Genomic DNA, 27,542 nt, shown 5'->3' with positions numbered 1-27,542 from the left:
TAGAGTTCCCCTCCCATTTTTCAAAATGGAAAATAGCAAGTGTTAAATCCACTCATGAATGTGTTTAGGCTGTTGAGTGTTTACCAAGTGTCAGGTTTCAAGAAAAGGAAGATAAAAGTCTTGTTGTTGATGATTATATTTTGGCCGTGGAGCGATTGAGGAAAGAGGGAGCCGTTTCCAGTAAACACTCTCTGAGTGTGAGATTCCGCTTCTAATTCAATTGATGGGATGTTTGGAGTGTAGCTATGCACATTATCTTTTCACTGTACTCATTTGGCCAGGACTTTTTCACCTACCTGCAGACTCACTCAGCACCAACGGATTAATCTGGCGTTCCTTCACAGATGATGAAAGTAGTTCTGACAGTGGTGTGACATTCCATTTTGTAAAAACATCCTGTTAACTCAGAACACATTATATTTAAACCAATTATTAGTGCAAGACTATAAAATCTGTTGGGGGTTGACACATACATGAACACCTGTAAAATATAATAAACCTCATCACTGTACCTCCACAATAAATTCTACTTTTGTGGAGCTTGTAATGTTACGTTTTTGTGGAGGCTGCTTTTGCAAGGTGTTGATTTAACTCTTTTGTTATTTTTTAGGCTTTAATGTAAAATGTTGCCTTATATTATGGACAAAAAAGAGAGACACCTTTCAATGCAATCTGATACAACCCCTTCCAGTAACCACAGCCTCAAAATGACCAAATAGTTCTGTGACAATTCTCAACAATCAACATTAACATTATATTCAACATTACTACAAGCTTCACAAACCTTATATTTATTGCTGTGCTATTGGTTTGCATTAAATCTGCAGGTGTTCATGTTATTGTGTCCACTCTTCTACATTGCCAGATATAGATGATTTTGTTTCTGTTGAAAAACATGCACTTTTCTCCACTGATGGGAGTTTGCACCAAAGTGGACAGAAACTATGCATATAACTGTGAAATATCAGTATCCAAATGCTTATTTTCTTTATCTGTATCCAGACTGAAAACTTTCACTCTCGCTTTGTGTACACAAACATGCACAGGATGTATAGAGGGTGTGTTTTGCTTCAATGCATCTTCCTAAGTAGATATATATCTGCCAAGTGTTTCCCATGAGGCTGTTTGTGGATCCATTACCAATGGTGCCACTGAGGAGGTCTAAGCGTGTAGTCAGCACAATCCGCAGGTACTTCCTCTCAAACTTCTGTGCATTAGAGCCTCTTAATACTCCTGAGATGCTCTTATGAAATTTGGACGTTGTTGCTGCAGTATCCATACTCCTTTTAGACGGACAGCTAAAAAAATCTTTGAACTCATTATTCAGGTAAACACTCTGTCTTAAAAACTGCTTGTAAATGAAAGAAAATAAGTGCAGGTGTTACAGTACAAGTAGCAGGTGTGCAATACTTTGTAAAAAGGTGGGGCTGTATGTTGACTTATGCTGCCTATGTGAATAAACTCAACAAAGTGGTAACACACCTTCTACAGTATGTTGTCTTATCCGATAAATAACAAAACCCAATTGCCTTAAATTATAAACATACACTTTACTTTAAAACATTGTGGTGAACGAAAAAATGTTTCCTGAGACAAAGTGCTCTGCATTATTATGTCCTCTTTTTTTCTCTTGGTTCAGTGCTTGGTTGATGCCAGATTGCACATGCAGACAGCAGAAATAGTCCAATAGTTTAAGAAAGTTCAGACAGTGATTGGTATGAAAAGAGAATTCTGGTAGTTAAATGATCCAGGACTGGAGGAAATGTACATACACAGATGAATAACTGATAAAGACAGAGAGCGGATATTGACTGACAGATCCTATAATCTCAAATCAACTGTAATGGACCTGCAGTACTCAGAGGACACACACTTATACAGTGATCTGGGGGCAAGTGTAATACTAAATCAGACACACACACAGAAATCATGCATAGTTTATTGCTGACTTATTTAAAAATTTGAATGCATTGTGGACCCATGAATGTAAATTATTTGCAATTGATTTAGTGTGTGTGTGTGTGTGTGTGTGTGTGTGTGTGTGTGTGTTACCCTCATTAAATGTTGCTCAGTAGAGCTGCTGCTGCTACACCCAGATATGCCATCCATAGCTGATTAATGATGCTGTTGTGTGCCTCCTATGTGCCAAGTCCATGACAACAGGACATTTATGATTTCACACACAATTTCACCATACTGCATTGAATACTTTCATACAATGAAAGGAGAGGAGGCAGCACAGATACCTGACTGAATCACCTCAAGCAAATCTCCCTTTCATCTTCCATTTTTTCATTGTGCAGAAAAATGTCCTCCATATCAAAGTATGGTTAAGTAATTGATATCACTAATGGGGTTACTAGGAACAACTGATGTTACAGGCAGACATTTCAAAGAAAGTGACCTAAAGGACAGATCCCATGTCAGAAACCACCAGAGATACTTTAAGGTACAATATGTTTAACTGTCTTTCTATACAGTACATGGAGAGATACACTTGGTCATTATAAGCAATATAATGTATTATGGATGTCCACCACAATGTAATGTATGGAAAGCTTTTTGAGTCTTGAAATGGCGATAAAGCAGTTCATTAATTGATAATGAATTGAATAGCAGAAAGAGTAATGAATAAAAGACTTGAATATGTTAGCTCAATCAATGGGTCACATTAAAAAGGAAATGATGATATAAAATTCTAAGAATTTGACCTCCTTATTGAGTTATACTGTATACGAAAACTATAAAATGCTGTATTTATTTTTAAGTTGTACACAGAAGGAGACTTCCGATGTCCTCTATGATAATATGTACGTCCTGTATATAATATGTGTTTATTGCAGCTAACAAACCCACTAGTGAATGATACTGTCATCATGATGACTCCAGCTGGAAACCAGAGGAAACCTTCTCCTGCAGTTACAGATGTGGCTGTGTGGGGGCGGTAGAGTATACCTGCTCTCCACCAAATCAGCTGACGAAGAAGAAGAAAACCGGCGCTGATTTTGAACTTTGCAGAGGAATGTGCTAACTTTATCAGGCAGGTGTGGCTCTGCTGCCGCGGTAATAAACTAACATCTGCTTTTAATATCGGACGTTGTTACACTACATGCCAGCCGCACTCTCACAGGAGATATATTGCACAGGTAACTTAAACGTTGGCGTGAAATGTTTGTTGTTTTGTCTTCTGACTAAAATAACGGTAGGTTGCTAACACAAACTTGCTAACGTTAATGCAAACATACCGATAAGTTAGCTTCATTGTTGACGCAGTGGGTAAAATAGATTTTGCTTACAGTAACAGGCCTAGTTAGTATGAATACAGTGGAGATTACGTTGCCGTTATGGCCGTTAATAGCATTTGAAGCAGAAGTTACGTTGTTTTTCTTTTAACTTACTGTAGGTTAATGTCTTCGTTTAACCCCCTAACTTACTCACTACCAATAATGGCAATATTACTGCTCATTCAAGGCTAGCAACAATATTAAACGTTAGTAAAAGAAAACTAACATTAGCACTATCGTCCAATTTACCCACTTATCATAACTTCTAACTTTATCTAACTCTGCTGCAGTGAGACACTATGGAGCCGTCTGTGGTGAACCTGTACAACCAGTTCCAGACTCTGCGAGCCCAGATGGACGGTCTGAATGAGAGCATTGAACCACGTAAGTTATTTCCACTCTCTGTTCTGGTATTTGCCACCTCTTCAAAAGCCTGCCAGTGAAACATAAGGGAGTTTAGGTGCATGCGTGGTGTAGTCAAGATTTTTCTGCTGCAGTTTAGTTTCTACTGTGTCAGTAGATGCGTCAGCTGATGCAATAAATTATTAACCACAGATTATGAATGCAGACGCAGCACTGAGTATTGAACTTCTTCAGTATGTAAAGGCTGACCAGGCCAGGGCTAAAACGTGGATTGAAATAGCAAGTGGGGCCGGTTGAAATTTCCATTCCAATAGTCCACATTGCAGGGCATTTCCATTTTAACTAACAAGAAAGCAGTTCCTTTGTTCATACTACAAAGCACTTTGTGTTTTTGTCCTCTTTCTTAAGGTATTTTGCACCATTGCCATTCTAATGAAAACTAATGGAATTTTGAAGACATAATACATGCAACCACCAAAGAGAAAAATAGTATATTCTGCACAGCAGCAATACAACAATCTCATCTTCTGTTGTCTAGAGTTCCTCCAGATGGCAGTGAACTTTGAGGATTGCCGTAAGAAGTGGCTGCGGGCTGATGATGAGCTGGTTTCCTGTAAAGAGATGCTGGCTAAAGCAGAAACTGAGAGGGGAGCTCTGGAGGTCAAGCTGAAGCACGCTCGCAACCAAGTGGATGTAGAGATCCGCCGGCGGCAGAAGGCTGAGTCAGTCTATGAGAAGCTGGTTAGTGCAACACTGTTTATAAATCTTGTATACTTGCATGGTTGTTTATGTGATGCCGGCGATTAAAAAGGAAAGAAGCTAGAAGTTAATCTTCAGATAATGTTCTTGGTAAAGTTCATCTCATAGGTCAACAAATGTGAATCATTTTTAACTAACTTGCTCATTATCACTAATTAATTAATACTTTTTTTGCATCTGTGTTTTCTTATGTGTGGACCTGTCCCTTTCAACCTGCTGATTTGTGCGTCTAAAAGGAGCGGCAGCTACAGCTGATCCGGGAGCTGCTGATATCAGACAACAACGGTAGCAGCGTCCACTTGAGTGAGGAGCAGCGCTCCGCCCTGGCCTTCCTCAGTGCCCACTCACAGGCAGCACAGGCTGCTAAACCCAACCTCAACTCCAGTCGAAAGTGAGAACCTCCTCATTTGGTTCTGAAACAGCTAGGCTACACCATTATTCAATTTATCTGAAAAATGACCAGAGTGAACGCTAGACTTTGAGCACAAAGAGCACTGAGATGATAAACTGCCATTTCATGGATAAATGTAGAGGTATTCATAGTGAACAGTGTAGGGAATCCAATTCAGTTTGTAAAAAAGGTTCCTACATTAAAGCTTGTATAATTCAGCAAAACATGATGATGTTCTCCAACTAGCCGTGGACACATAAAGTACTTCAGACAGGAAGATTAAATACTGACTTTTATTATCTTACAGGTTAACTACCATCGATGAATCGGCCTCCTTGCTGTCAGACATCAGCTATGATCAAACAGACGACTCTCTAGTATGTTGACCTGTTTTGTTAAATGTTGTGTTAAACTTCTGCACTGTATATTGTAGTAGGCCTGCTGATGTGAGGATCAAATAGTGGGACAACAGTCCTTATTAAAGGACAGCAATAATAAATTGGCCTTTTAAGTACTATGGTTTGTTTTTCCTCCTTTCTTGTAGGACTGGGATTCCTCTGCCATGAAGACGGTGAGACTGCGGAAACGCCAGAAACGAGTGAGTCATGCCTTTATTGCATTTTAAATGGATGCCTCTTTGCTTGCATTAATGATGACGTAATTATGTTTCATGTTAAGTGTAAAGGCAGTTTTTAGTTTTTATTCATGTTCTTCTATACATCAGCACAAGCTTGTCTTGGTATGTGTTTTTGAAAGTTACATTGTAATCCACAGCGTTCCTCCAGAAAACTCTCTGAGGTTCCTCCACAGGCGGTGAAGAAACCTCGCTCTACTGGACGCGCATCAGATAGGGTAATGCTGACCTCTGCAGCTGACTGTGCTCAATAACATCTAAAAAGCAGTTTGTGTCTGTGAATCCACAATTTCTCTTCAAATGTACATGAGTTTGCTGAAAATCTCATAAAAAATCTGTTTATGTAATTCAGATGAATGAGTCTATAGTGGCCAAAACCACCATCACCGTGCCTATAAATGGTGGTGCTGTCGAGGCTGTCTCCACCATTGAGACTGTGCCCTACAGAACACGCAGCAGAGAGAGGAGTGGTGAGAGTTTTGGGGTTTTTTTGGTTCTGTATTTGGGATTTTACAAGTAGATTGGTCTCATAAAGTAAAAACCCCTGTATAGTTTACATAATAATAGTGTTTAATATCCTCGCTGGTTTTGGGATTTGACCAACATGTGATTGTTTCTACAGCTGCTTTAGCGTGGGCTGATACAACCTCTACTAACCAATCTGAGACAACCAGTGAAGTTCCCAGCACACCAGTCTCAGATTTCCCAGCCAAACTCAGAACCCCCAGAGCTAATGAAGGAGGAAAGACACACCACTTTGTCCCCAAAACAGTAAGACTACATTCTTATCATTGTGACAGTTAAGCATTTTAACTTAAGACTGTATCTCCAGCTCCATCATTACTACAGGCTTGTTCAGCTCGTCAAAGTGTAATCTTGTCACCTTGGGTTCTATGTGACTGTCTGGTCTTTTCCTCCTCTCACTAAGGTGATCAAATCTGAGTTCTGTGTATCATGTGGAAGAAGAACAAAGTTTGGCAAGATGTACCTTCGTTGCCAGGATTGCAGGGTTGTGACTCATCCAGAGTGTCGTGACCGCTGTCCTCTGCCCTGTAATCCTACAGCTGTTAGCACTCCCATCAGGAACACAGAGGTACATGTTTCTCAGTACTTAATGGCATGTTTCCGCTCTATAATTTTTCATTATTTTTCCTGTTCCTGTCATGTTACCTATAAAATCTACATTCTGTCTGCAGACCACTCTGGCTGATTTTGCTCCGGTCACCTCCCCAAAGATCCCAGCTTTGGTTATCTACTGTATTAAGGAGATTGAACACAGAGGGTTACATGAGGTGAGACAGGCTTTATTTAAGTCCTTGTTTACTTGTCACCCTTGTGTTTTTCTCTGATTCGTCCCCTTGAGTGATTACAAGAGATAATTTCTCTAATTAGTTATTTCATTCAGTAGTGAGGTATCGCAACACCAAACAATGAGACTTAGTTTCTTTTATCTCTTCCTTGCCCCAGGTTGGCCTGTACAGAATCTCTGGCCATGAGCGCTCAGTGAAAGAGCTGAAGGAGAAGCTGATTAGAGGAAAGACTCTGCCTCCTCTGAACAAAGTAGAAGACATCAATGTCATTACAGGTGTTCTCAAAGACTTCCTCAGAAACCTTCCAGAGCCACTGCTCACCTTCCAGCTTAACAAAGCCTTCATGGAAGCAGCCGGTTAGTTTCTGAGATTTATAGAATCACTTACAGAACATTTTTGTCTTTATTTGTCTGAATATATATGTAACATTCTTTTAAGAACAAGGAATTGAATTGAATGGTGCATTGGATAAATGGAGTAGCCATCTACATGTGTATTAAATGACTGATGTTAATGTTCTTGTAGAAATCAAGGATGACGGCAACAGTCTTGCCATGTTGTACCAGACCATCAGTGAGCTGCCTCAACCCAACCGAGACACTCTGGCCTGCCTGATGATCCATCTGCAGAAGTAATTTTCATTACTGGCATTTCAGCAGTGCTAAGAAGCATTTAGTTATCTTATTACCTTCCACCAATAAGGCAGGAGTTTTGTAAACAACTTCTTGTAAACCAATGATGCAAGACAGACAGATGTTTGAGACAAGAGTGAGCAGCCATGTTGTAATCCCTTACATCTCTGCTGTACGGGTCAGCTTTCACTGTTGAGAAGACTAATTTTCCCACTGCTGTCTTTTCCCAGGGTGTCTCAGTGTGTGGATACCAAGATGGATGTGACCAACCTGGCCAGGGTGTTTGGCCCTACTCTTGTGGGTCATGCCGTTCCTGACCCAGACCCTATGACCATCTTACATGACACAAATAGACAACCAAGGGTAAAGTAAAAGAGAATAAAGAATAAGTCTATGTTCAGAGTCCTAAAACTGAAAGAATGTGGCCACATGCGGCCCAGACCACCTCTGAATGTGGTCTGAGTGATTGGATCTCAATCCGTCCTCAATGCGTCTTGGGTGCGTTTACACCTGTATTTAGAGCTGTCCACTTGTGATCGGATCACCGGAGACGGATTTTAATGCCAGGTGTAAACAGGACCTTTGTATGGCTGTGTGTGCTTTCGTTAATTTTGGCATCAGTGTTTCCTTGGGATAGCTTGACCACATATTATGTCTGTTTGACGACTGATCTTTTTTTTTTTTCTCCCTTCTGTCTTTCCAGGTTATCGAGCGTTTGCTCAGTATTCCTGGAAGCTTCTGGAGCCAATATGCCTATCCAGATAATCTAGGCATTGACAATACTCACCACATTGATACTCCAGATCACAGAGGTAAATTACTGAAAGATACATGAAGAACCTTTCATGTAGTAAACGAGATTTAAAAGTTCCTCCAAAAATGAATAGTGCGAGATTAAAGGAAAAATCCACTGCTGTGAATATGATTTCTTAAAACTGGGTCACACATGTAGTGCAGTTATTTTTGAAATTGGTGCCATATGACTAGAGAAAACTGAGAAAAGGACTGTAGATTCCCCATACTGCTCTTAAGGGGGAGTCCTACAACAACCAGAATGCATTGTGCACGATTCGCCCAATCAGACTGACTGAGTCTACATTATGTGGATCAATGCAAACTTACCGAGTGCTGCATTGTGGCGCTAGATGCAGCCGCAAGTTACAGGTAACACAGTCACTGTTGTTCTGTATTCAGAATTGGAAAAGTCAGATATAATAGTCTGTCAGAAAAACAAAGTCAGGTTTATTTCAGTGCAGAGTTTTCTGTCTGTCTCCATTCTCTGTGACGATCCTCACTAAGCACCAGTCGATGGTGCAGCCAGCTGCAGGCACATCTCTCTTGGCTGTTATAGCTGCCGTAAGCTCCTCCTCCACACTCTGTTGTGTCTGATTCAACAGCATGATATTCAACCTTATCGACCGTATCATGAAACTAGTTTTCTTCCAAATATACTGATATTTAAAGTATGTAGTAGTATGATATTTTAGTGTCTTCTTTTCCCTATCACTAGTGTAACATGGAAGACAGAGTGTTTTAGGAGACCCACATTTTACCGTCCTTGAAGGCACCACTACTGAAAATGAGGAAACATAGTTTGTAGGCAGATCTCTAAAGTCCGCTGGATGACGAGTTTTGCGTTTGGTCAACAAATAATAGTCTGCTGTCTCAAACTGAAGATGTATTCATCTTAAATGTATTTACAGTGAGCATATTGGGACCAGTGACTACTCCAGAACATCAGATGATGACCAAAACGCCTTCCTCCAGCTCGCTGTCCCAGCGTATGATGCAGACCCTCTCCAGCACCACAATGTAAGCTCATTCACTGTCTCACACACATCATTATCATCTCATACAAATCAGACTTAAGCTGCATATTTCATACGTAGCTTTGCCTGATCCAAGCTAATCACATTATGTTTGCCAAAGTTACTATCACTAAGCTTAAAATCCTCCTCCTGTCCCCCCCCACCCCCTTACCTCTGACCCTCCATCCTTAGATTTGGGAGCAAGAGCAAAGCATCAGCTGCCTCTAATCGCCAGGGCAACTTCTTCGCCTCTCCACAGCTGAAGTAATGGCAAAGTGGGGAAAAAAAAGGTCACTCATATTGTACTGCTTGGGTATTTACTGCAATAACAGAGTATATATTAACACAATCATGTGGGGAAAACTACTGTGCAATTTAAGCATGTAACAACTTTATTACTGATTTTCTTAGTCAAATGTTTTAAGCCTTTAAGTCTTTCTAACCAGATTTTTTTTTCTTTGAAAAGATTCCTGCACATACAAATTTTTAAGTTTGTTTTTGTATCTTTGATTACTAATGATTTATTATTTACCAAAACTGTGGTAACACCTATGTGATTCAAGGTTTCAAGGCTTTAATGACCAAGCAACCACTCCAGTAAACCAATTCAAGGATCTTTTCTTTTGTGTTTAACACTGAGCTGTGATGTTCATAAGCTATGCATTCACTGGTGTTGGTCCATCTTTGAACCTGTGGTTGTAACCACGGCAACAAGGATGCACCAGCACACATGAAATACACAGCTGGATTGAAAAAAGAGGAGAGAAGTTGTATTATTTGCCAGTGTCACTTTGTCTTGGCTTGGTTTGCTTGTCATTGTCCTGAAACTGAAATTTTGTTGTCATGATTTAACATTTTGTTTTATATTTATGTTGATTGTGTGGTAACATGTATACCAATCACACCAATTACCCCAATTTATATACTTTAACAATACTACAATATGAACACTGATAATGAAAGGGGAATAATGTGGCATTTTGCACTGTTACTATGGGACAATCTGAGTAAATGATATTTTCTACCCAGGAATGTACACCACTAGAGGCTGCTAGTGCATCACTTTTGATATGCAAGCCTTAACCAATGAAGAGGATATACTGTATATTATGCACACAACCAGTCAGTATTACTGACACTCCTTACACTGATATATCAACAAATCATTAGAAAAACCTTAATTCATTCTTCTAACCTAGGACAGCTCAGTCAATATTTTCTCCCTCACAAACCTGAGATCTGTGTGGTCATCATAAAATAACATCTGGAGCTTTAATTTATGAATGTGAAAACTGATTTGCATGCACACTCAGTATTTAAGTATTTGTAACCACAGTAGCCTTCCTGTACATTCATCAGTAATGCACAAGAAGCTACTCTTCCTCTGAGAATATTTCCTCACCGTCACCACTTTCAGCTCCAGATTTTAGCGTGATGATGATACCGGTTCACGTATGTTATTTAGGGGAGTAATGATCATGTTGACAAAAGCTGATCCACAGTATTTATTCATTAAAGCCAAAGCCAGCCAAGTCTTCCTTGCCAGTAAGAAATCAGCATAGTTCTATATTTTAATACTTCTGTACTGTTGCATTTTTTTATATGTATTTTATACATTCTTGTACATTTATTTCATGTTATGGTTTTGTTTCTTTAACGAAATATTGTCTAACTGATGTAGTTACTTTCTCCAAAGATCTTGTGGACTGAAATAAGACTTATATTGGACTCAAATGAGATCACACAGAAGTCCATGGTTGAGCTAAAAATAAAACATCAAAAGACTGGTTCTTTTGTCTTGGTGGGTGCTGTTCATGCTTGCGATAAGCATGTGGGACGAAGAACCTTGCTGAAATGAGGCCCTAGAGCATGTGAGGCATACAAGTGGTTGTGTGGGTTTTGTTACTAGCAATTCAACCCCCTGAAAAACCCATCTTACACCTGGGCATGGATTAGTGTTACCCTATTAACTGTGAGTATGTTAATGTTGTATATTAATGCCACATTCTCACAGCCGAAAACCTTCATTCATGTTTAACACACTTCATCTTCATTTTAACTGGTGGAAATTGAATGTTGGCCATTGTTATGCAAGATCTTCAGTGAAAGAGCAAAAAGCACAGCGCTAGTTATTCCAAGGCTGACATGGTACTGAATGATAATGCAATTTGGCTCATTGTTCCAATAGTCATTACAGCTATTTCCATAATCTATTGGGCTGAGTGGGCAGGCGATGAGGTCCAACATTATTATGAATTAAAGCGAGGATCATTTATACATCTTATAGTTATTCCATTAACAGTTACTGTGCAGAGCGCTAAGCTAGGCTGAACCCATTGACATACATTTTTATATGGCCTCATTCAATACAGAATTTCGACAACACATCAGGCCCTTGGAGATCCAAGTCCTGCTGTTTGGGGGAGAAATGAAAATTTAGTTTATTCTCCCTCCCCTCCTCTCACTGTCTCTCTCACACACACACACACACTAACGGAGCTGTGAATGACTGCAGAGAAGACCCTCCAAAAGGTTTGAATTTCAAATCAGCATTAATAGTTCATTAGCCTGAAATAAGGTCTCCTGTGTGTCGATCTGCCCTCTCATCTGGGGATTGCGTGTTTATTTATGCTGTACGGTGCAGCATACGCTCGGCGGCTGCAGACATCAAACAGCTGGCTGTGTACAGTGTGTCTCTGTAGCTCCATATTCCAGCATGCCCCAGTGTACAGTGATGGAGCTCCACTCTGCTGTGGGACCACGAGGACCAAATGAGTAACTAGTCCAATTAAGAGCTCTTAAATAAATTACAATGTAAGCTGGTAAACACACAACAACAACAGCACTATTTAATTCCTCTATTTATACAGTGAACTGCAAGCAGTGATGCCAGAGGAAACAACAGTGCTATTACCATCTCTGGAAGCTGAATACCACCAATACACTACTCAATTCATAAGGTTTAGTCATTACTGTTATTGACTGATTGAATATAGGGTCTGTACACTCTAGCTATGTAGCATGTAGTGGGTGTCTGCCTGCTTGAGGTCAGGGCCAATAATGTCAGCACCTCAGACATGTCAACTCAATAACTGCCAGTCAAACCCACCCATCTGATCATATATCTAATCAATACGGTTGTTACAGTAAAAAGCCATGTTAACCACTAGACAAATGGTCCTTATATGTCTTGTGTTCGACTACTTGTGAATGTACATTTGTTACAGAAAACGCACTGTTTTACATACTGTATTTTGTCACTTGCTTAAGGGTATTTCTGTGTTCCTGCTGTGTTGTAGAACCTGCTCGCTAGTTTGGAAGATTTACTGGTGTATTAGGCCAGGCATCATGCAGATTGGCTTTTGAAACCGTATGAAAATGGGCTTGGGAGAAGGAGCACTTAGTCAGGTTTAGGGAACAAAAGTGTAATGCTGCACATTTATAAACATGAGGACCAGGACCAACATACTGCTTCCTTAGCAGGCTAAGCATGTGCTTGAAAAGTGGGCCTCCAGATTTGTTTCTGACACTGTTTTCAGTGAATTATGTGACAGATTGTGTGATCAATATGCTTTCCATTTGCTGCATTAAACATACAATACTGGTGAACAGCTGAAATACAAAACTACGTTCCTCACTGGGCCTATAAAGCCCCTGAAAAACAAGACAAGAGTCATTGTCCAATCTACACCCACCTAAAGCCTGTGAGTTTTTTTTTTTAACTGCAAATAATTGTATGGCTTGTTGGCTTTTAATGCTCTTGCTCTCTCAGTCTATCTCTTCTTTTGCTTCATCCCTCATTCCTTTTTTTCGTTTCCCCCTCTGCTCTCTCTCCACCCCTCCTTTGAATCGAACCACCGTCTTAGCCGGCTACCATGCGTGGTCGATACCTTGTTACCACAGAGAAATCAATTATCTCGACCAAGCAGCAGGGGAAAGAAGCAATAATGAAAGAATGCTCCTCCTTCCCAGACGATGGCCGTGGTCATTAAATATGAATTTATCATTGGATGAAGAGATTTATGGAGCAAGATGCAGGCCTGAGTTCATGCTGTCTTTACAGCGGAAGTTCAAAGCCTGGTTACAAGTGTAAACTAAGTGGGTAACAGGTTGTCACACTGGTGATTGTATGTGTACTAAAGCTTAGCCAGTGACTTGATTATTTCAGTTTGTAGAAATGGGTCATTCTTATCTGGATGCAACTGAAACAGAGATGTGACGATATGCCATCTTATACCACAATATAGGCTTCCTACAGATGACAAGAATGTCTTCTTGTTCAGATGACACACCTTTAAACCAAATAACTGGCCTCTGAGGGGGAAGTGAAGGACAAGGAAACACCAAAATGGTTTAGCATCTGTTGGGGTGTGCTGCATACTGAGTGGTAGTTGCATGGGATGCCACCATATTGATAAACAGAGCAGGATTTTGATGTCTGAGCGCCACTCCCTCAGGTGACAGGGGAGATGGCAGTGGTGTCAGGGATGGCTGACGGGTAGGTGGGCATGGCGGTGTTCTCTGCCTACCCTACCTGCCCATTCGGGTCTGTAATGAGCCGTTCTGACGACTTGTCTGACAGCTGCTGCTAGAAGTGGGAGGGGGGGGGGGGTGGGGAACCCCACACCACTACCACCACCACTGCCGGGGAAAAGGAAAAAGTGCAAATGAGAGAGAGTGTGGAGCGGAGAGGGGGAAATGTGTGATTCTGGCTTGCTCTTAAGGCAGCAATAAATTCCATTTTAATGGGGCACCACAAGCAGTAGCAGGCACTCAGCAGTCTGTTGTGTTTGATGCCAAATTGTGCAGAATAAACAGATTTGCTGTGCAGCTGGTCCAAACACGCACTTTCTCTCTGTCTCTCTCTCTGACTTGCTCTGTTCCCCCTTTTCCTCACACACATACCATCCCCTCATTCCCCAGCTCCCTCTCCATCTCTCCCCCCTCCCCTCCCCTGGACATTCCAGACAAGAATTAGACAAATCATCACAAAAAGATGGCGAGCGCTTTGATTTATTTTCTTCCACTTAACTGAGTACTCATCTCCAGCTGTCACACGCACAGTCAAGGCAGAGTATTTGTTTTAACATGGAAAAGAGTGAGCTGCGTGGCACTAATGAGAAGCAACATGCCACATCTGGCTCATTTCCTTCACAAAAGATGAATCTTTGGTCATTCTGCACAGGTTCATCTTAAACAAGCATCCACGCCTCTGTATTCAGAATCAACACTGACAATAGGTGACATAGTGTTTAAAAAAGGATGTGACTGGTTGTCAAGAAGGTTTGTAGCATCATGCAGCCCTTACTAACAGTTGGAGAAACCTTTTAAAAGCACTTTAAATAAACTGTGACAATTCAAAGGCAATTAAACTCATTAATATTAAAAAAACAAATTAAGTCTCCAAAAAATAAAAATGTGTTTTGCTATTTCCTGCCAGTATTTTGGCTTGTCACTGCATATATCGTAGACACTACTGGGTGCATCCACATACACACACATGACGGCTGCCATTGTTTTTTTTTATGATTTATGTATTGTTTTCAGAAGCTGGGCTTTCGCACGTGCATGCGCATACACACTCAGACACTAAAATACCTGTATGCATGCAGGTGGGTGTTTGTGTGCGCCTTCCTGCATGGGTGCATCTGAATTCGTGAGATTGAATGTGAATGTGTGTGCAGGGGTGCATGATATGGAATAGTGCGAGAGGGGCTGTGTGCATGAATGGTCGAGTGTTTTCTGGTGAATGTGTGCAGTGACCATGTGTGAAGGTATGTGTGTGCCTCCGCCTCTGAGTTTGGGATTGTTTTTTTCTGCATGGGTAGACACAGCTATAAATACTGTATATATATCATATATGATATACTCATATCTTCTGAACCACACACCCCAAATCTCATCTCAGTAGTTATTGTAGTCTCTTTTCATGAGCTTCACTTTCAGCATACACCACTGCCATTGTCAGTTTAGCTAAGAACTCTAGTAGGCTGTGACATAAAGCAGTTACGCCTCCTCTCATGATGATTCCCACAGCTAAAGGACAAGACACTCTCGAACAAGCTTTATCTAAATCTGGACCATTATAAATGAAAAGGTCTTTGTGCTGTTACACATCAAGATCATTCGCAGCATTATTCAGTTTTGTAAACATTTCTCATCATTCCCACTGGCCATGAAAGCCCCACATATTTCAACCTTCTTCCTGCGATTCTCCTATCGGTCACTAGAATGCACTGTTGCACCCTGTAATCCACCCCGGTGTCATGAAACAGCCCCTCACCATCGGAACACACCCATTAATTTCACCCATCTCCGCAACTCTATCATGTATGGTTCCCCTGTGGTTGTTAGGATATGGGAGTGGTATTGTCAGTATTTGCATCATTTGCACCACTGAAGCTCTAATTTAAACTGATAAAGTTTTGCATTGACTGCGGCAGCCGCACAGGTGACAGATATTAACATCTTCTTCCCCTGGATTTCACCTCTAGGGAAAATATTAAATTGGGTGGATCAGAGTTCATACATAAATGTCAGCAGAACAGGCACCAGTGTATGTATGAGCCTTATCACACATGCAATTCACATGTTCATGGTTACATCTTAACTGTAAGGTCGACAGCTGTTTTGCATGTGTAGGCATTCTACTTTTATCACACCCTGCTTGTGTTAGTTGATACCTGTCACTAAATGTTCAACAGCCAGCTGTCACTATTGTCAATTTTTCTTGTGATTTCCTCCACTGTGCTCTGTGTGTGCCATTAATAAATTGTGAATTAGCTCTGCATGTGCTGTACTGTGCTGAAACATTGAACACATTTGATATACTTGTAACTTACCAATATAAGATTTAGCTCAGCTTTTTGTGACCCATGAGCACATAGTTTTTTGGAGAAAATGCTTAAATATGTAGCTCTCAGATTATTGTTTTTAAGGAGTAAAAAATGTTCCATTTTTGTCGTAATACTGTTACAGTACAATAGCTTATTCGTTCTTTTTAGGTGCTGGATTATGATAAAAAAGACCAATGTTTCATGATAAAATGATATGACCAAATTGTGTGTGACATTTTTGCAGATTCGAAAAGGTTTATGAGATAAACATTTTCCAATGTTGTGAAACCATGGTAGTTATAAATTAACATATACAGAATGGTTATGAAACCCCTCCTACAGTTTGTCTCACTGGTATTTCAGACACAATGGCCAAAACCATTCTAAGGCTTGTTTGGCACAAAAGTCCTTGATAGAATCTCATATGTTCACATGGTAAATGCTCCCATTCACAATACTAAATTTAAGCCACCAATAACACCACGGATTCCCCACACCTGTTGCTTTTCAATTAGCAATCAAGCCTTTAGAAATAAAAGGGCTGAAAGATGGGCTCTCCATTTCTCACACCTATTGAGGGCTTTTTTAAATTTTGTTTTATTCTTTTACAGATTTGTGTGGCAGGTTTATTAATGCTGTCCCCATGAGTCCATGTCCCTTTTATACAGGCAATGGAGGGAGCACGGAAGCATGTGATGTAGCTGCTGACGCATCAGGGCTGGATTCATCATACCAGGCGATACTTTCCCTGCTGCTTTGCCAAAGAGAACGTTGCCCATGATGTCAGTGAGGCCCTGTAGCAAAAAAGAAAAAGCATAATTTAAAATAAAATTCCAGTACATGCTGAAGACTTGATAAATCCAACTGTTTACAATATTTCAGAAAAAAAATCTAATTTTGTGTTTTATTGTTGTTGTTTTGAACATTTTCTTTATTTATTCTGTTAGTATAGTGTAACTCTGAAAATGATAGACAATATATTCTCCACTATCATTGAGTACATCAGAGTTTAGCTGCTTCTTGTCTCATCATGTGGGTGTATATGTGATATTTGAACATTTTATCTATTGCGGTTTTTCCCTTGCAAGAGGTTTGTGGGGTTTTGTGTGCGAGTTGTGAGAAAATGAGCCTTACTTTCAGAAAATGTGTGTAATGAATTGAGAAAAAACTGTAAAAGCTAAAGGCTCCCATAAAGGCTGCCATATTAACTACACATGATATCACAAAAGTGTTAGAACAAACAACATAGTTAGATTATTTGGTGTCATCAGAGAAAATGTAAAGTCTGTTCTGAAGGTGGCACAAATAGTATTAATTTAATTATACAATAGGATATCCTGCCCATTGAATTTTTAACATTTCTTGAGTAAATGTGGACCTTTTTTACCTGATAGTGGCTTTAGATGAAAAGTCAAGGAGTCACCAAAATCATTTGCTGGGGACCATTGATATCCATAGCAAATTTCATGGCAATCTACTGAGCACTTGTGGGAAATGAGCAAATAGAGGTAATTGAGATCTTAGTATTAACTCCTTCATAAATTATGTGCCTACATTCATGTCAAAAACATCCAATAATAAACATGTAATATTTAAGGCAAAATAACCATTTTAACTGACCCAAGTTAAATTGCACTCAGAGAAGTTACAACAAAACCTAACCTCAATGACTTCCTTCCTGTAAAGGACATGTGACACAAAACCCTCAGCACAGCAGTGGTGAGATCGCTTTCAGATTCACAGAGAATTCAGATCTTCTCCCAGGAAGTGAACTACCATGGAAGAGATGGAGCTGTCTGACTACATCAATGAACATGAGTTTAGGGGATTGAAGCAAACTGAAACTAACAAAACTGAACAATCAGGTAAGAGCACAAATAAATAGACACTAAAAAAAATGAAAAATATGCTGAAAAGTGAAAAAAGATGGATCTAACAGAAGATTAAACATCAGTGTTGTTTCACTGTGTATAGCCTAGATGATGATAATATGTTTATATCAGAAAGGCGATGCATCAGGCAACAGTCAACAACGTCATCATCGCCATTTAAGAACCTCAATTCACATTTTGCCAGATGTATTAGCAGACAAGTCAAAGTGGTCAAAGTTTGGAGTTTGTCAGATAGAAGTGTCTTAATACTTACAGACTGATTGCCTGTACTTTGTTTGTGTGTGTGTTTGTGTGTGACATCCACAGACAGAAGACTCCTCAGAATTGGGCTTTTGACTTTAGGAGTGATATGTATCATACAAGCTGCTCTCAATTTCTCCTTGCACCTTGCCTGTAAGTTGTGTTTCACAAATGCAAAAAATGAGCTAAGGCATATGTCACGTATGTCTGTTATTTCTATAAGTTTTTCAATCACAATTGTAACATACAGTATTTCCTGAGTGGAACTTCTCGCAATCATAACCCACAACTTCTGTTTTCTTTCAGTTTATTCAAAAGAAGATACAGATCAGTTTCCCTTCAACAGCTCTGTAATAAAAGAGGTGTGCCAGATTGACCAGTCTCAGCAGAATTCAACCCAGTTCTGTTCCTGCTGCAACAAACTGCTCAGAAGACTAATAAGGGAAAATACAGCCTTGAGAGACCGCTTACAGGACATGGTCAGTCAACTGAGTAGAGATTATACTGAGGAGTCTGGGTCTGGTTTCCTGGATGGATTCTACAGTTCAGAATGAACTCTTGGGCGTTAGGAACAGCAGTGTTAGGGCTTCAAGCATGCAACAGTAATGTTTTGTGTTTGCTTAGTTGACATTAGCTCAGCTAAAAGGACAATATGCTAGTAGCCAACTTGTTTGCCAAGTGCCCATCATAGCATCACATTTGCCTGCGAGTTACTGGTTCATGGTGTGAAATATTGTTCTAACCATCCCCTTGCAAATCTCATACACCAGGTGTATGAGATTTGCAAGGGGATGGATTTGGTGTATGAGATTTGCAAACAAATATGATTATATTTAATGGACTGTTAACTAAAACAGCACAAGAAAAAACTATTATAAGCAAAACTGTAGTATTTTCATATGTTCATATGTTCCCCTTTTTTTTCTTAAACCAAAAATGTTACTGAGTGAACCCCAATCTGTACATGTAAATTCAAATATTCTGAAACATTGGTGTTGAATTAAAAAAGTGTTATTTAGTCACAGTTTAATGATGTGGATTGTGGAGCTTTTTAGTATCTTTGAGCTGATTGTTTTGGTTTTACAGGCTGCAACTTCATTATTTTAGTTCACTCTCCTGTGTGATGTTTTCAAAACTCTGATAAGCTCACTGTACATTATCTGCCCATCACCAAACAACAAACAAAGTTAGCTTCTTACTGGTTGACACAGTTGAGCTTTTGGCAGCTAAAGGGACAGATATTTCCGTCAGGAGTTGGTGGAAACCAGAGTATAGCTATAAGTAGAGTGAGAATTGGACTTGCGAAGTTGAACACAAACACATAATTGCTAATGTTTTTCCATCTATGCTAGATGTGTGAATAGGCAGCATTTGCCATATAGGTGATAATACACTCACCAGCCACTTCAGTAGGTACACCTGTGCAATCAAATGCAATCCAATACAACAGCTCTGCCATAAATTCAACATTTATGAAGCTTCTACATTTTCAGTTTTGTTGACATTGTCAGAAAGGTGATAATTCTACTTTATGTTTACTACTGAGGGCGTAGTGGGTGGTGGTGGTGTTGGTGTACTGGGGTGCATTATATTAAATGGTGTTCATAATATTTTGTCCACTCCATTAACATACATGGGGGGGGGGGGGGGGGGGGGGGGGGGGGGGTGTTCAGGTGTTCCTAATAAAGTGGCCGGTGAGTGTATGTCAGTGGTTTGTTTACAGCTTGTTGCGCTGCTCCCCAAGTAGACAACAAATCAACAAATGCAGCTTTAGATAAACATTTTTGCTAGACTAACTGCCGGGATTTCCTAATTGCGTGCAGCTAGAACTTCCCTTTTCTACCACATTGGCTGGATTTCCTTACATTCTAACTAAAAGCCACTGTCTGTGTTGCTTTTCTTACAGACGTCTTGACAATCAGAGAAGTGAAAGAAACAAACTCAGGCATTTGTGTTCTTGTGATACTGACTGGACTCACATCCTCTAAAATAATGCCATTTCAGTTCTGCCAGTTATCAACCTTGTACTCCGACCAATGTAGCAGTGTCAGATACACAACATATTGTATGAGTATAGTTTTTAGTAACACTGTGTAAATATCAAAGGTACAATGTGAGAAAAAATCTCATTAATTTCTGTATCTGATAGGCCTTCTCTGATCCCTCTCAATGAGGTGAGAATGTGGGGGTGTGCCCCTTGTTAGTTTCTATAGACCAAGCACTTCCCAAAAAGGGCTCCTGTATACATAATAGTTGGAAAGGTTGTTATTGACTTCACCTTAATTGCTTAATTTGAATTATAAAATTTGATTTTGTTATTCTCTTCCTTTATGAAAGGCAACCTACAGTGTATGGGAAATGGCACTCAGTGAGTGGAGTGTAGTGTAGAGCTTTCATGTCAAAAAAGGATTTTGCTTGAAGTTATTCAGCATGTTCTTTGTTGTCGTTGTCCAAGCTTAAGACATGAATATAAATGAGTGGGCAAATTAAAATCAGGACTTCATGTTGCAAATGTGAGATTTGTAGCCATAAAATGTGGTTATACTCGCTGCTAATCCAACATTACTCACTATGTGTGTGCTTTAACATCCAGGCACAAGCATGAGGAAAAGTACTTCTCAGTCAATTAATTCTCCTTTGTCTACGTACTTTCTTGAGATCACCAAGTCTTTCTTTGCTGATAAGTTTGTCAAAGGTAAACTGACAGAAATGAGAGCTGCAGCACAGTCACTGATCATTTCTCATTAACACTGCTGGCTTTGTTTTAATTAGCTGTTGTGACTGACACCTGTGTTCCTGTGACACTGTATCCCAGGCTTGTGTTATCCTCCTTCCCAGCTGTTACTTGTCAATCACTCCAAAGTTGTCTCTTCTCTATGTCTCAAAATAGAACCACATTTGTAAAGCTGCCTTCTCTGTTTGGTGGTCCTCCGTGGCAGCAAGGGATAAATGATTTTCTCTTTTTTTAGCTTAATGAGTTCACCACACAGAAATTGTATAATGTGTCCCTGGACCTTGGGGGAATGAACATTTTATCATCATGCACTCACCATTATGTTAGTTGAAACACTGGTTAAAGGGAACGTATCATTGTTGTTATTTTCTGTCATTTAAATACTGTTATAATGTTGGATGTCTAGTTCTAAAACTTGAGGTGAACATATGTAAAAATGCTCCCTGAAAGTCAAAAACCAGGCTTCAGCCCAAGTAGGTCTATCTGCAGACTCGCAGCATCTACACAACAAACCCACTTTACTACATGACACTCCACTTACTTAGATTTAGGCATGTGTCGTGTAACATGTCGTTATGGTGACAACATCAGGAGGGGTGTGTTGTGTAGTAAAGTGAGTGTGGTCTGCAATATTGCAGATAGACCCTTCTCCTTCAGTCTGCTCTGATGCTCCATTTCTAAAGTTATTGAACTGATGTCAGATCATTTGCACATGATGATAATACATCCCCTTTAGTTTGAATTTTGACCACAAACATTCAACCTTTCAACTGTTTTTTCCAAACAACTCAAATGAAACATTTATTATGAGTATCAAAAAGAGTTTGGATGCACAGCAAGAGGCAAGCACCTTCAGTCAGTGTGGTAATAGAATAAGACAAACCCTTGACAGTGTGCTTCAAACACCATGGAAACACAACAATAAAGCCGATCAAGTGCACTTGGATATTATAAAATATCCATTTTCACACATCACTTTCTATAAGCCCCCCAATAATTTTCTTTCTGCAATTTAAGTTAATGATTTATTCATCTTGATAGTTTCTATTGTGCTTGAGCTGTTTTGTGTTTACTTCCTAGTTTTGGTGTGGGCAGAATGAGACACTGCGGCGTGAGCGAGGGCTGGTAGCTGTGCCACCTGTTCACACAACAGTTGTTTTGGTCCAGTAAACACCTTATTCCCTTCACTAATCTGGCTGCAAGAAAATCATCCTTGAGGTACTTAATGTGTAGTTTTACAGTAAACGTAGTGTGATAACAAACACTTGATACACAGAATGTTGAAGTGCATTTCTGCAAATGTAGATATGATCAGGGTATGGTTAAGTTTTTTATTTTTATGTCTTTTTGCTGGAGGGTTATGTCATTGCACAATTAGGGTAATAATCAGTATACCAAACATAAAAAACAAACATATAAAGGCCTACATGAGGATGCAAACATTCATATTCAGATATACATGCATACTTTGTATTTTATATATATATATATATATATATATATATATATATATATATATATATATATATATATATATATATATATATATATATATAGAGAGAGAGAGAGAGAGAGAGAGAGAGAGAGAGAGAGAGAGATAGATATAGATATAGATATGTATGTATGTATTACTGAAATTATATTACTGAAACAACAACAAAGCACAAAGTTGAAGTCCAGCATACCCTTTTTTCAGTGTGTATACAGTATGTGTTATGAAACACCATTAACCAACCCAAAATTTTGCATCACCTTGGCCTGTTGGCAACTGGAAGGTATGGAGCCCAATGTGTAAATCTGTGCTCTTGGTTTAGAAATCTGTGTGCACGGTTTATAAACCATGACCTCAAATTATGAATTCATGCCCACGGATTTGTAAACCGTCACTTGTCAGCAGGGTGAGACACCATTGCAGTGCCTAAGTATAAACAGAGGGCATGACAGATTCAGACTGTGTTCCTGTGCAAACACAGTGGGCTGACTCTTAGCCACTGCCATGCAGTCCCTCTGAGGGTGGAGAGAAACGCCTGCAGATGGTCAAGTATTTTGAAATGACGCAAGACAGTCCCAATTTAAATACTGATGACAGGATTATGTGCATATCCTTGTGTGCTCAGTATATGCACACACAAACACAGAGCCGCTTGCTGTACAAACAAGTATGACTTTGCTGCATATCTGAGATGTAAAATGCCAAATCAAGCACAGTGGAGTTATATGTTGTAGATGGGGGACAATTCCATCATTATAGACCAGCTAATGAAACAGAAAACAAATATGAAAAACACTTCAATATCAGTTATCTTTACATTATAATACAATGTTATATTTTATACTTTTCTCACTGTGGAAGCATACTCTTTGAAAATGAACAGAAAGATTTATTGTGTTGCTTGTCCAAGTAGTAAGCTTTTAAAACCATCCAAAGTTTATGTAACAAATCACATTTTAATTACATCATTTAAAATATTAACTAGTTCTACCCTGCAATACAAGAAAAATTCTGTTTCTTCCATGTTTTCCAGTCATCAGCTGTGAGAATGCTGACTTTGCCTAGGATATGTGGCTACAGCCTAATATTTTATATAAGGTATGTAGCCATCCCGATCATATTTAAGACACTTTACTGGCTTCTCGTTATAAAACAAGTCAACTGGACAAAAAGTTTTAGTGTTAGCATTAGCTCATGCTAGCTAGCTACAGCTCAGAAAATTTGCTGAAATGAAAATTTAATTTCAGGTGACAAGAAATTAGAAGACTTTAGCAAACAAAAGACGCTTTTGTTTGCTATTGTGTGAAACTGAAGACCCATTGCACTCAAATTACTGCAAATTTCTAAACCTGCCACCATTATCACTGTAAACCACATTATGTGCTGTGTGAAAATACAAAGCTTGACAGGCATAGCAACAGTAACTCAGGGAGGTGGGGCTTAATCAATGCCTAAAAGTTTAATTTAATCACAAAATATTTTTTCTACTGTAATTTATTGTAGAATAAAACATTATATTCAAAAAAGGAGGAAGGGTTTAACACAGCTTACATATGTCCATATGTTCATTATATCTCTGCAGCTGAACTCTGTCAGAGTGAAATACTAGAGAAAAGGATGCCTCACACGTAATGTATTGCGCTACTCTTGTTTTACATACAATTTTCCATAGAAAGAAACAATCAACTGACAGATTCTTAAAGTGCATTTTGGGGAATGTAGATAATTAAAACTTCAAGCTGCAGCTTAATGTACTGGAATTTGCCTTTTTATTTATGAAACACCAACAGTTATGATGGGAGGATATGCTTTGATTTTTTTGTTTTTAGTTATTGTTTTTTTTCTTTGTGGGAGAAGAAGAAGCAGACAGCTGTGGGGTTTTTATTTTTTTTTTGCAATAGACACATATTCACAATAATATCCCTAAAAAAGGCTACCATTAAAATGGAGCTGACTAACAGCAACAGCTGAATTCTGTTTAAATATAAACATTTCTTTATGTCTTTGGAGTAAAAGTTTTGGTAAAGCCTTGACAAACCATTCCCTATTCAGATACTGAAAAATCCCATATGCCGTATAGAATTAAAATAGTAGAATACACAACATGTCAATGTCAATACCAAAATTATTAGGGTGCAGATGGTTAAAAGGAGGTGAAAAGTTTACAAGGTCTGGATTTTTATTTCTCTAAGAGGAATTACAATTATATTATTTATTTTACAAAATCTCAGTGGAACTCTTCTTCTCTCTTTCTTCTAAATGTCAAAATGCTGAGGTACAGTTGTAATTGGACCATTTGTGGTCTTGCCCTGCCTCTGATGCTTGTGTAATTCTAAGCTGTAGACAGAAGAGCCTATACCACACCGGGCTTAATGAACAAAATGAGATCTCTCTGTAGAATAAAAGTGCAGCAGACAGGGTCAAAGTTCAACACTAGCCTTTCAGCAGCTAATTGGCTGAGCTTGTGAGCTTTCTCCCAGAAGGTCCCATCATCAGAGCCTTCAACTTCCTGCTTTTAGCCCTCTTGCTGTGACAGCTTAGAGCCAGCAACTGACCCAGATCCTCTGTTCAACTGGTCATAACTGAGATGGTTTGAGCTTTAAAAGAAGAGAGGGGATATACTGCATAGTATCTATAGGTGTTGTTGAAGAAGTATTGTATCTTTGCAAGTTGAATTTCTTACTTCTCTTCATTGTTTAATTACTATGTAAAAGTGAAGGCTTAAACTAAACCGGTTTGACCTCTCTCCTAATTGCCAGCAGCTCTAGAGGACCTCAAGAAAAACATGGTTGGAACATCCAAAGAACCAGCTTAATCTTGGCTTATGTTGGGCTCCTTTCTGTCATCACTGAAGGAAAAATCAGAAACTGACAAGAGGTGCAGAGCTAATCTTCCTGCAGTCAGGTTGCAGGGACAAGTTAGAGATAAGACGGGGCTACAGATAAGACTGGAGACCCCTGCAGCAGAACCACAAGCTATAAGGGGGAGATCCTTGGACCTGATAGCAAATGAAAGGAAGAGGCTCTGCGGCTCAGGGGCCAAGGCTCCCAGAAAATTAATTACACTGACGCCCCCATGCCGCCATCTTCAGCACCCGATGACATTTTGCTTGAGTGCCTTGGTTGGAGACCGCAAACAAGCTGTTGTGGAGGTCTGTGTGTCAACAGACAGGGGTAAGTAGAAACCTCATTTTGGAGAAATCAACTTGCAGGAACTTGAATGCGTAAGAGGAAAGGCGGCACCTCAGTGAATCTCTCTTGTCCTCTTCCTTTCATCTGCATGAGCTTGACACTGACATGTATTACTCATAAATCATGTTTCTAGGAAAAGAGTTTAAAGAAATCTTTTTAAAAATCAATACAACATTCCTTCTATAGTCCCCATTATATTTTACACTAAAATCTTCAATATACAGATAGAGTATCTGCAGAGTAAACAATACAGAGTCAGGCATCGATGAGGACACCGAGGAAGTGGGCAGCTCTATCAACCTCTCTGGTAATTTAATGATGTATACCCTTAAAAACCTCAGCCACTGAGGGAAGTTGCTCTGGTCCCTGGTTCACTCATGACCTGCGGAAAATAAAAACAGCTGGATGTGTCCTGGAACCATGCTTCAGATGCTCTGGGCTCGCTGTCCTTAAACTGGCCTTCTGTGAACTTCAAAGGACTTACTCAAAGTCCCTTAAAGATGCTCAGACACACTTCTACTCGAACCTAAGAACAATCCTGGGAACCCTAAGCATCTTTTTTAACCATAAATAATCTCCTGAAGCCACATTCTTCACCAGTTGAGGCTACAGAAGAGTGATGTAATAGCTTAATTGACTTCATTGACAGAGCCATGGTCAACATTTGCTCTCTGATGTCCAGCTCTTCCTTTCTGCCTCCTCCAGTCATTGACCCTCTGTCTGGGAGCTCACCATCTCTGTTCCATTTTACTTGTGTCAGGCAGAGTCACATTGAGGAAATCCTCAGGAAGATGAAACCTTGTACTTGTGCCCTGGACTCCAATCCCACAGCTCTGCTCAAATCATACATCCCCATTCTCAGCCCCCTGATCACCCAAACTGTCAACCTGTCCCTTCAAACCGGTAGTCTTCCATCTGCCCTCAAGGTCGCAATTATCCACCCCCACCTCAAGAAGCCCACCCTGGACCTAGAAGTTCTTACCAGCTACAGACCTATCTCCAACTACCCTTTCCTGTCCAAGGTGTTGGAGAAGGTGGTTGCTTCTGAGCTTCAAGACCACCTTAAATACAACAACTTATTTGAAAAATGTCAGGTTTTCGTTCAGCACACAACACTAAAACAGCACTGCTCGGGGTTGTGAATGACCTGCTGATGGAAGCTGATGCAAGGTCCCCTTCTCTCCTGATTCTCTTTGACCTGTGCGCTGCATTTGACACTGTGGATCACACTATCCTCTTAGAGAACCTCCACACCACCATTGGACTGTCAGACTCTGCACTTAAGTGGTTTGAGTCCTACCTTTCCAGTAGGACTGAGTATGTCTCGCTGGGAGGATGCAGGTCTAGATTGCTCCCTGTCACCTGTGGTGTTCCTCAAGGATCGGTTCTTGGCCCCATCCTGTTTACCCTCTACATGCTCCCTCTTGGACGTGTCATCAGCAGACATGGGATGTCTTTTCATTGCTATGCTGATGATACCCAAGTGTACATCAAAACTGCCCCAAAGCCTTCTGCAGCCATGTCACGCCTCAGCACCTGTCTTAAGGAGATAAAGGCCTGGATGAGCACAAATTTCCTCCAGTTAAGCAGCAGCAAAACTGAAGTTCTCCTTATTGTTACTCCACACCAGATTCAGTCATCCCTCATACCTCATCTCACCTTTGACAGCCAGGACATCCCCCCTTCCTCCTCAGTCACTAATCTGGGTGTTAGGTTTGACTGTCAGCTGACTTTTGATGGCCATATAAGACATCTATGCAAAACCTCTTTCTACTTTCTATCATCTCAAAAACATCTCTAATCTCTGCCCCTCTCTAACACTGTCATGCCTCCATCTCTTCAAGATTGGACTACTGCCATGTACTCTTCACAGGGATCCCTGGCAGGAGCATCCAGAAGCTCCAGTACATTCAGAGCAGCGCTGCCAGGATCCTGATGAGAGTGCAAAAACACAAAAATATATGGGGGATCGAGCC

At 39.9% G+C, this 27,542-nt stretch overlaps 1 protein-coding gene and 1 long non-coding RNA gene across 2 annotated transcripts; both read left to right on the top strand.

The window, feature by feature from the left end:
* The first annotated feature begins 2,991 nt into the window (after window positions 1-2,991).
* LOC122981483 (rac GTPase-activating protein 1-like) lies at window positions 2,992-9,460 on the top strand. Its single transcript, XM_044350225.1, has 17 exons — window positions 2,992-3,146; window positions 3,575-3,668; window positions 4,186-4,388; window positions 4,643-4,797; window positions 5,105-5,174; window positions 5,342-5,395; window positions 5,572-5,649; window positions 5,784-5,901; window positions 6,054-6,202; window positions 6,360-6,524; window positions 6,628-6,723; window positions 6,899-7,097; window positions 7,267-7,372; window positions 7,604-7,736; window positions 8,077-8,185; window positions 9,077-9,185; window positions 9,374-9,460. The coding sequence occupies exons 2-17, from the start codon at window positions 3,584-3,586 to the stop codon at window positions 9,447-9,449; spliced, it is 1,905 nt and encodes a 634-aa protein (XP_044206160.1). The 5' UTR covers window positions 2,992-3,146; window positions 3,575-3,583; the 3' UTR covers window positions 9,450-9,460.
* A 7,947-nt stretch (window positions 9,461-17,407) lies between these two features.
* LOC122981204 lies at window positions 17,408-18,929 on the top strand. The gene is made up of 4 exons (XR_006403187.1): window positions 17,408-17,525; window positions 17,704-17,882; window positions 18,216-18,302; window positions 18,456-18,929. It is a non-coding gene; the product is annotated as an uncharacterized LOC122981204 (long non-coding RNA).
* The last annotated feature ends 8,613 nt before the right edge of the window (window positions 18,930-27,542 follow it).

This window comes from Thunnus albacares, chromosome 4, assembly GCF_914725855.1.
Source record: "Thunnus albacares chromosome 4, fThuAlb1.1, whole genome shotgun sequence".
NCBI lineage: Eukaryota > Metazoa > Chordata > Actinopteri > Scombriformes > Scombridae > Thunnus > Thunnus albacares.
Note: the sequence above shows the minus strand (reverse complement) of the source record. Positions and strands in the feature narration are given on the sequence as shown.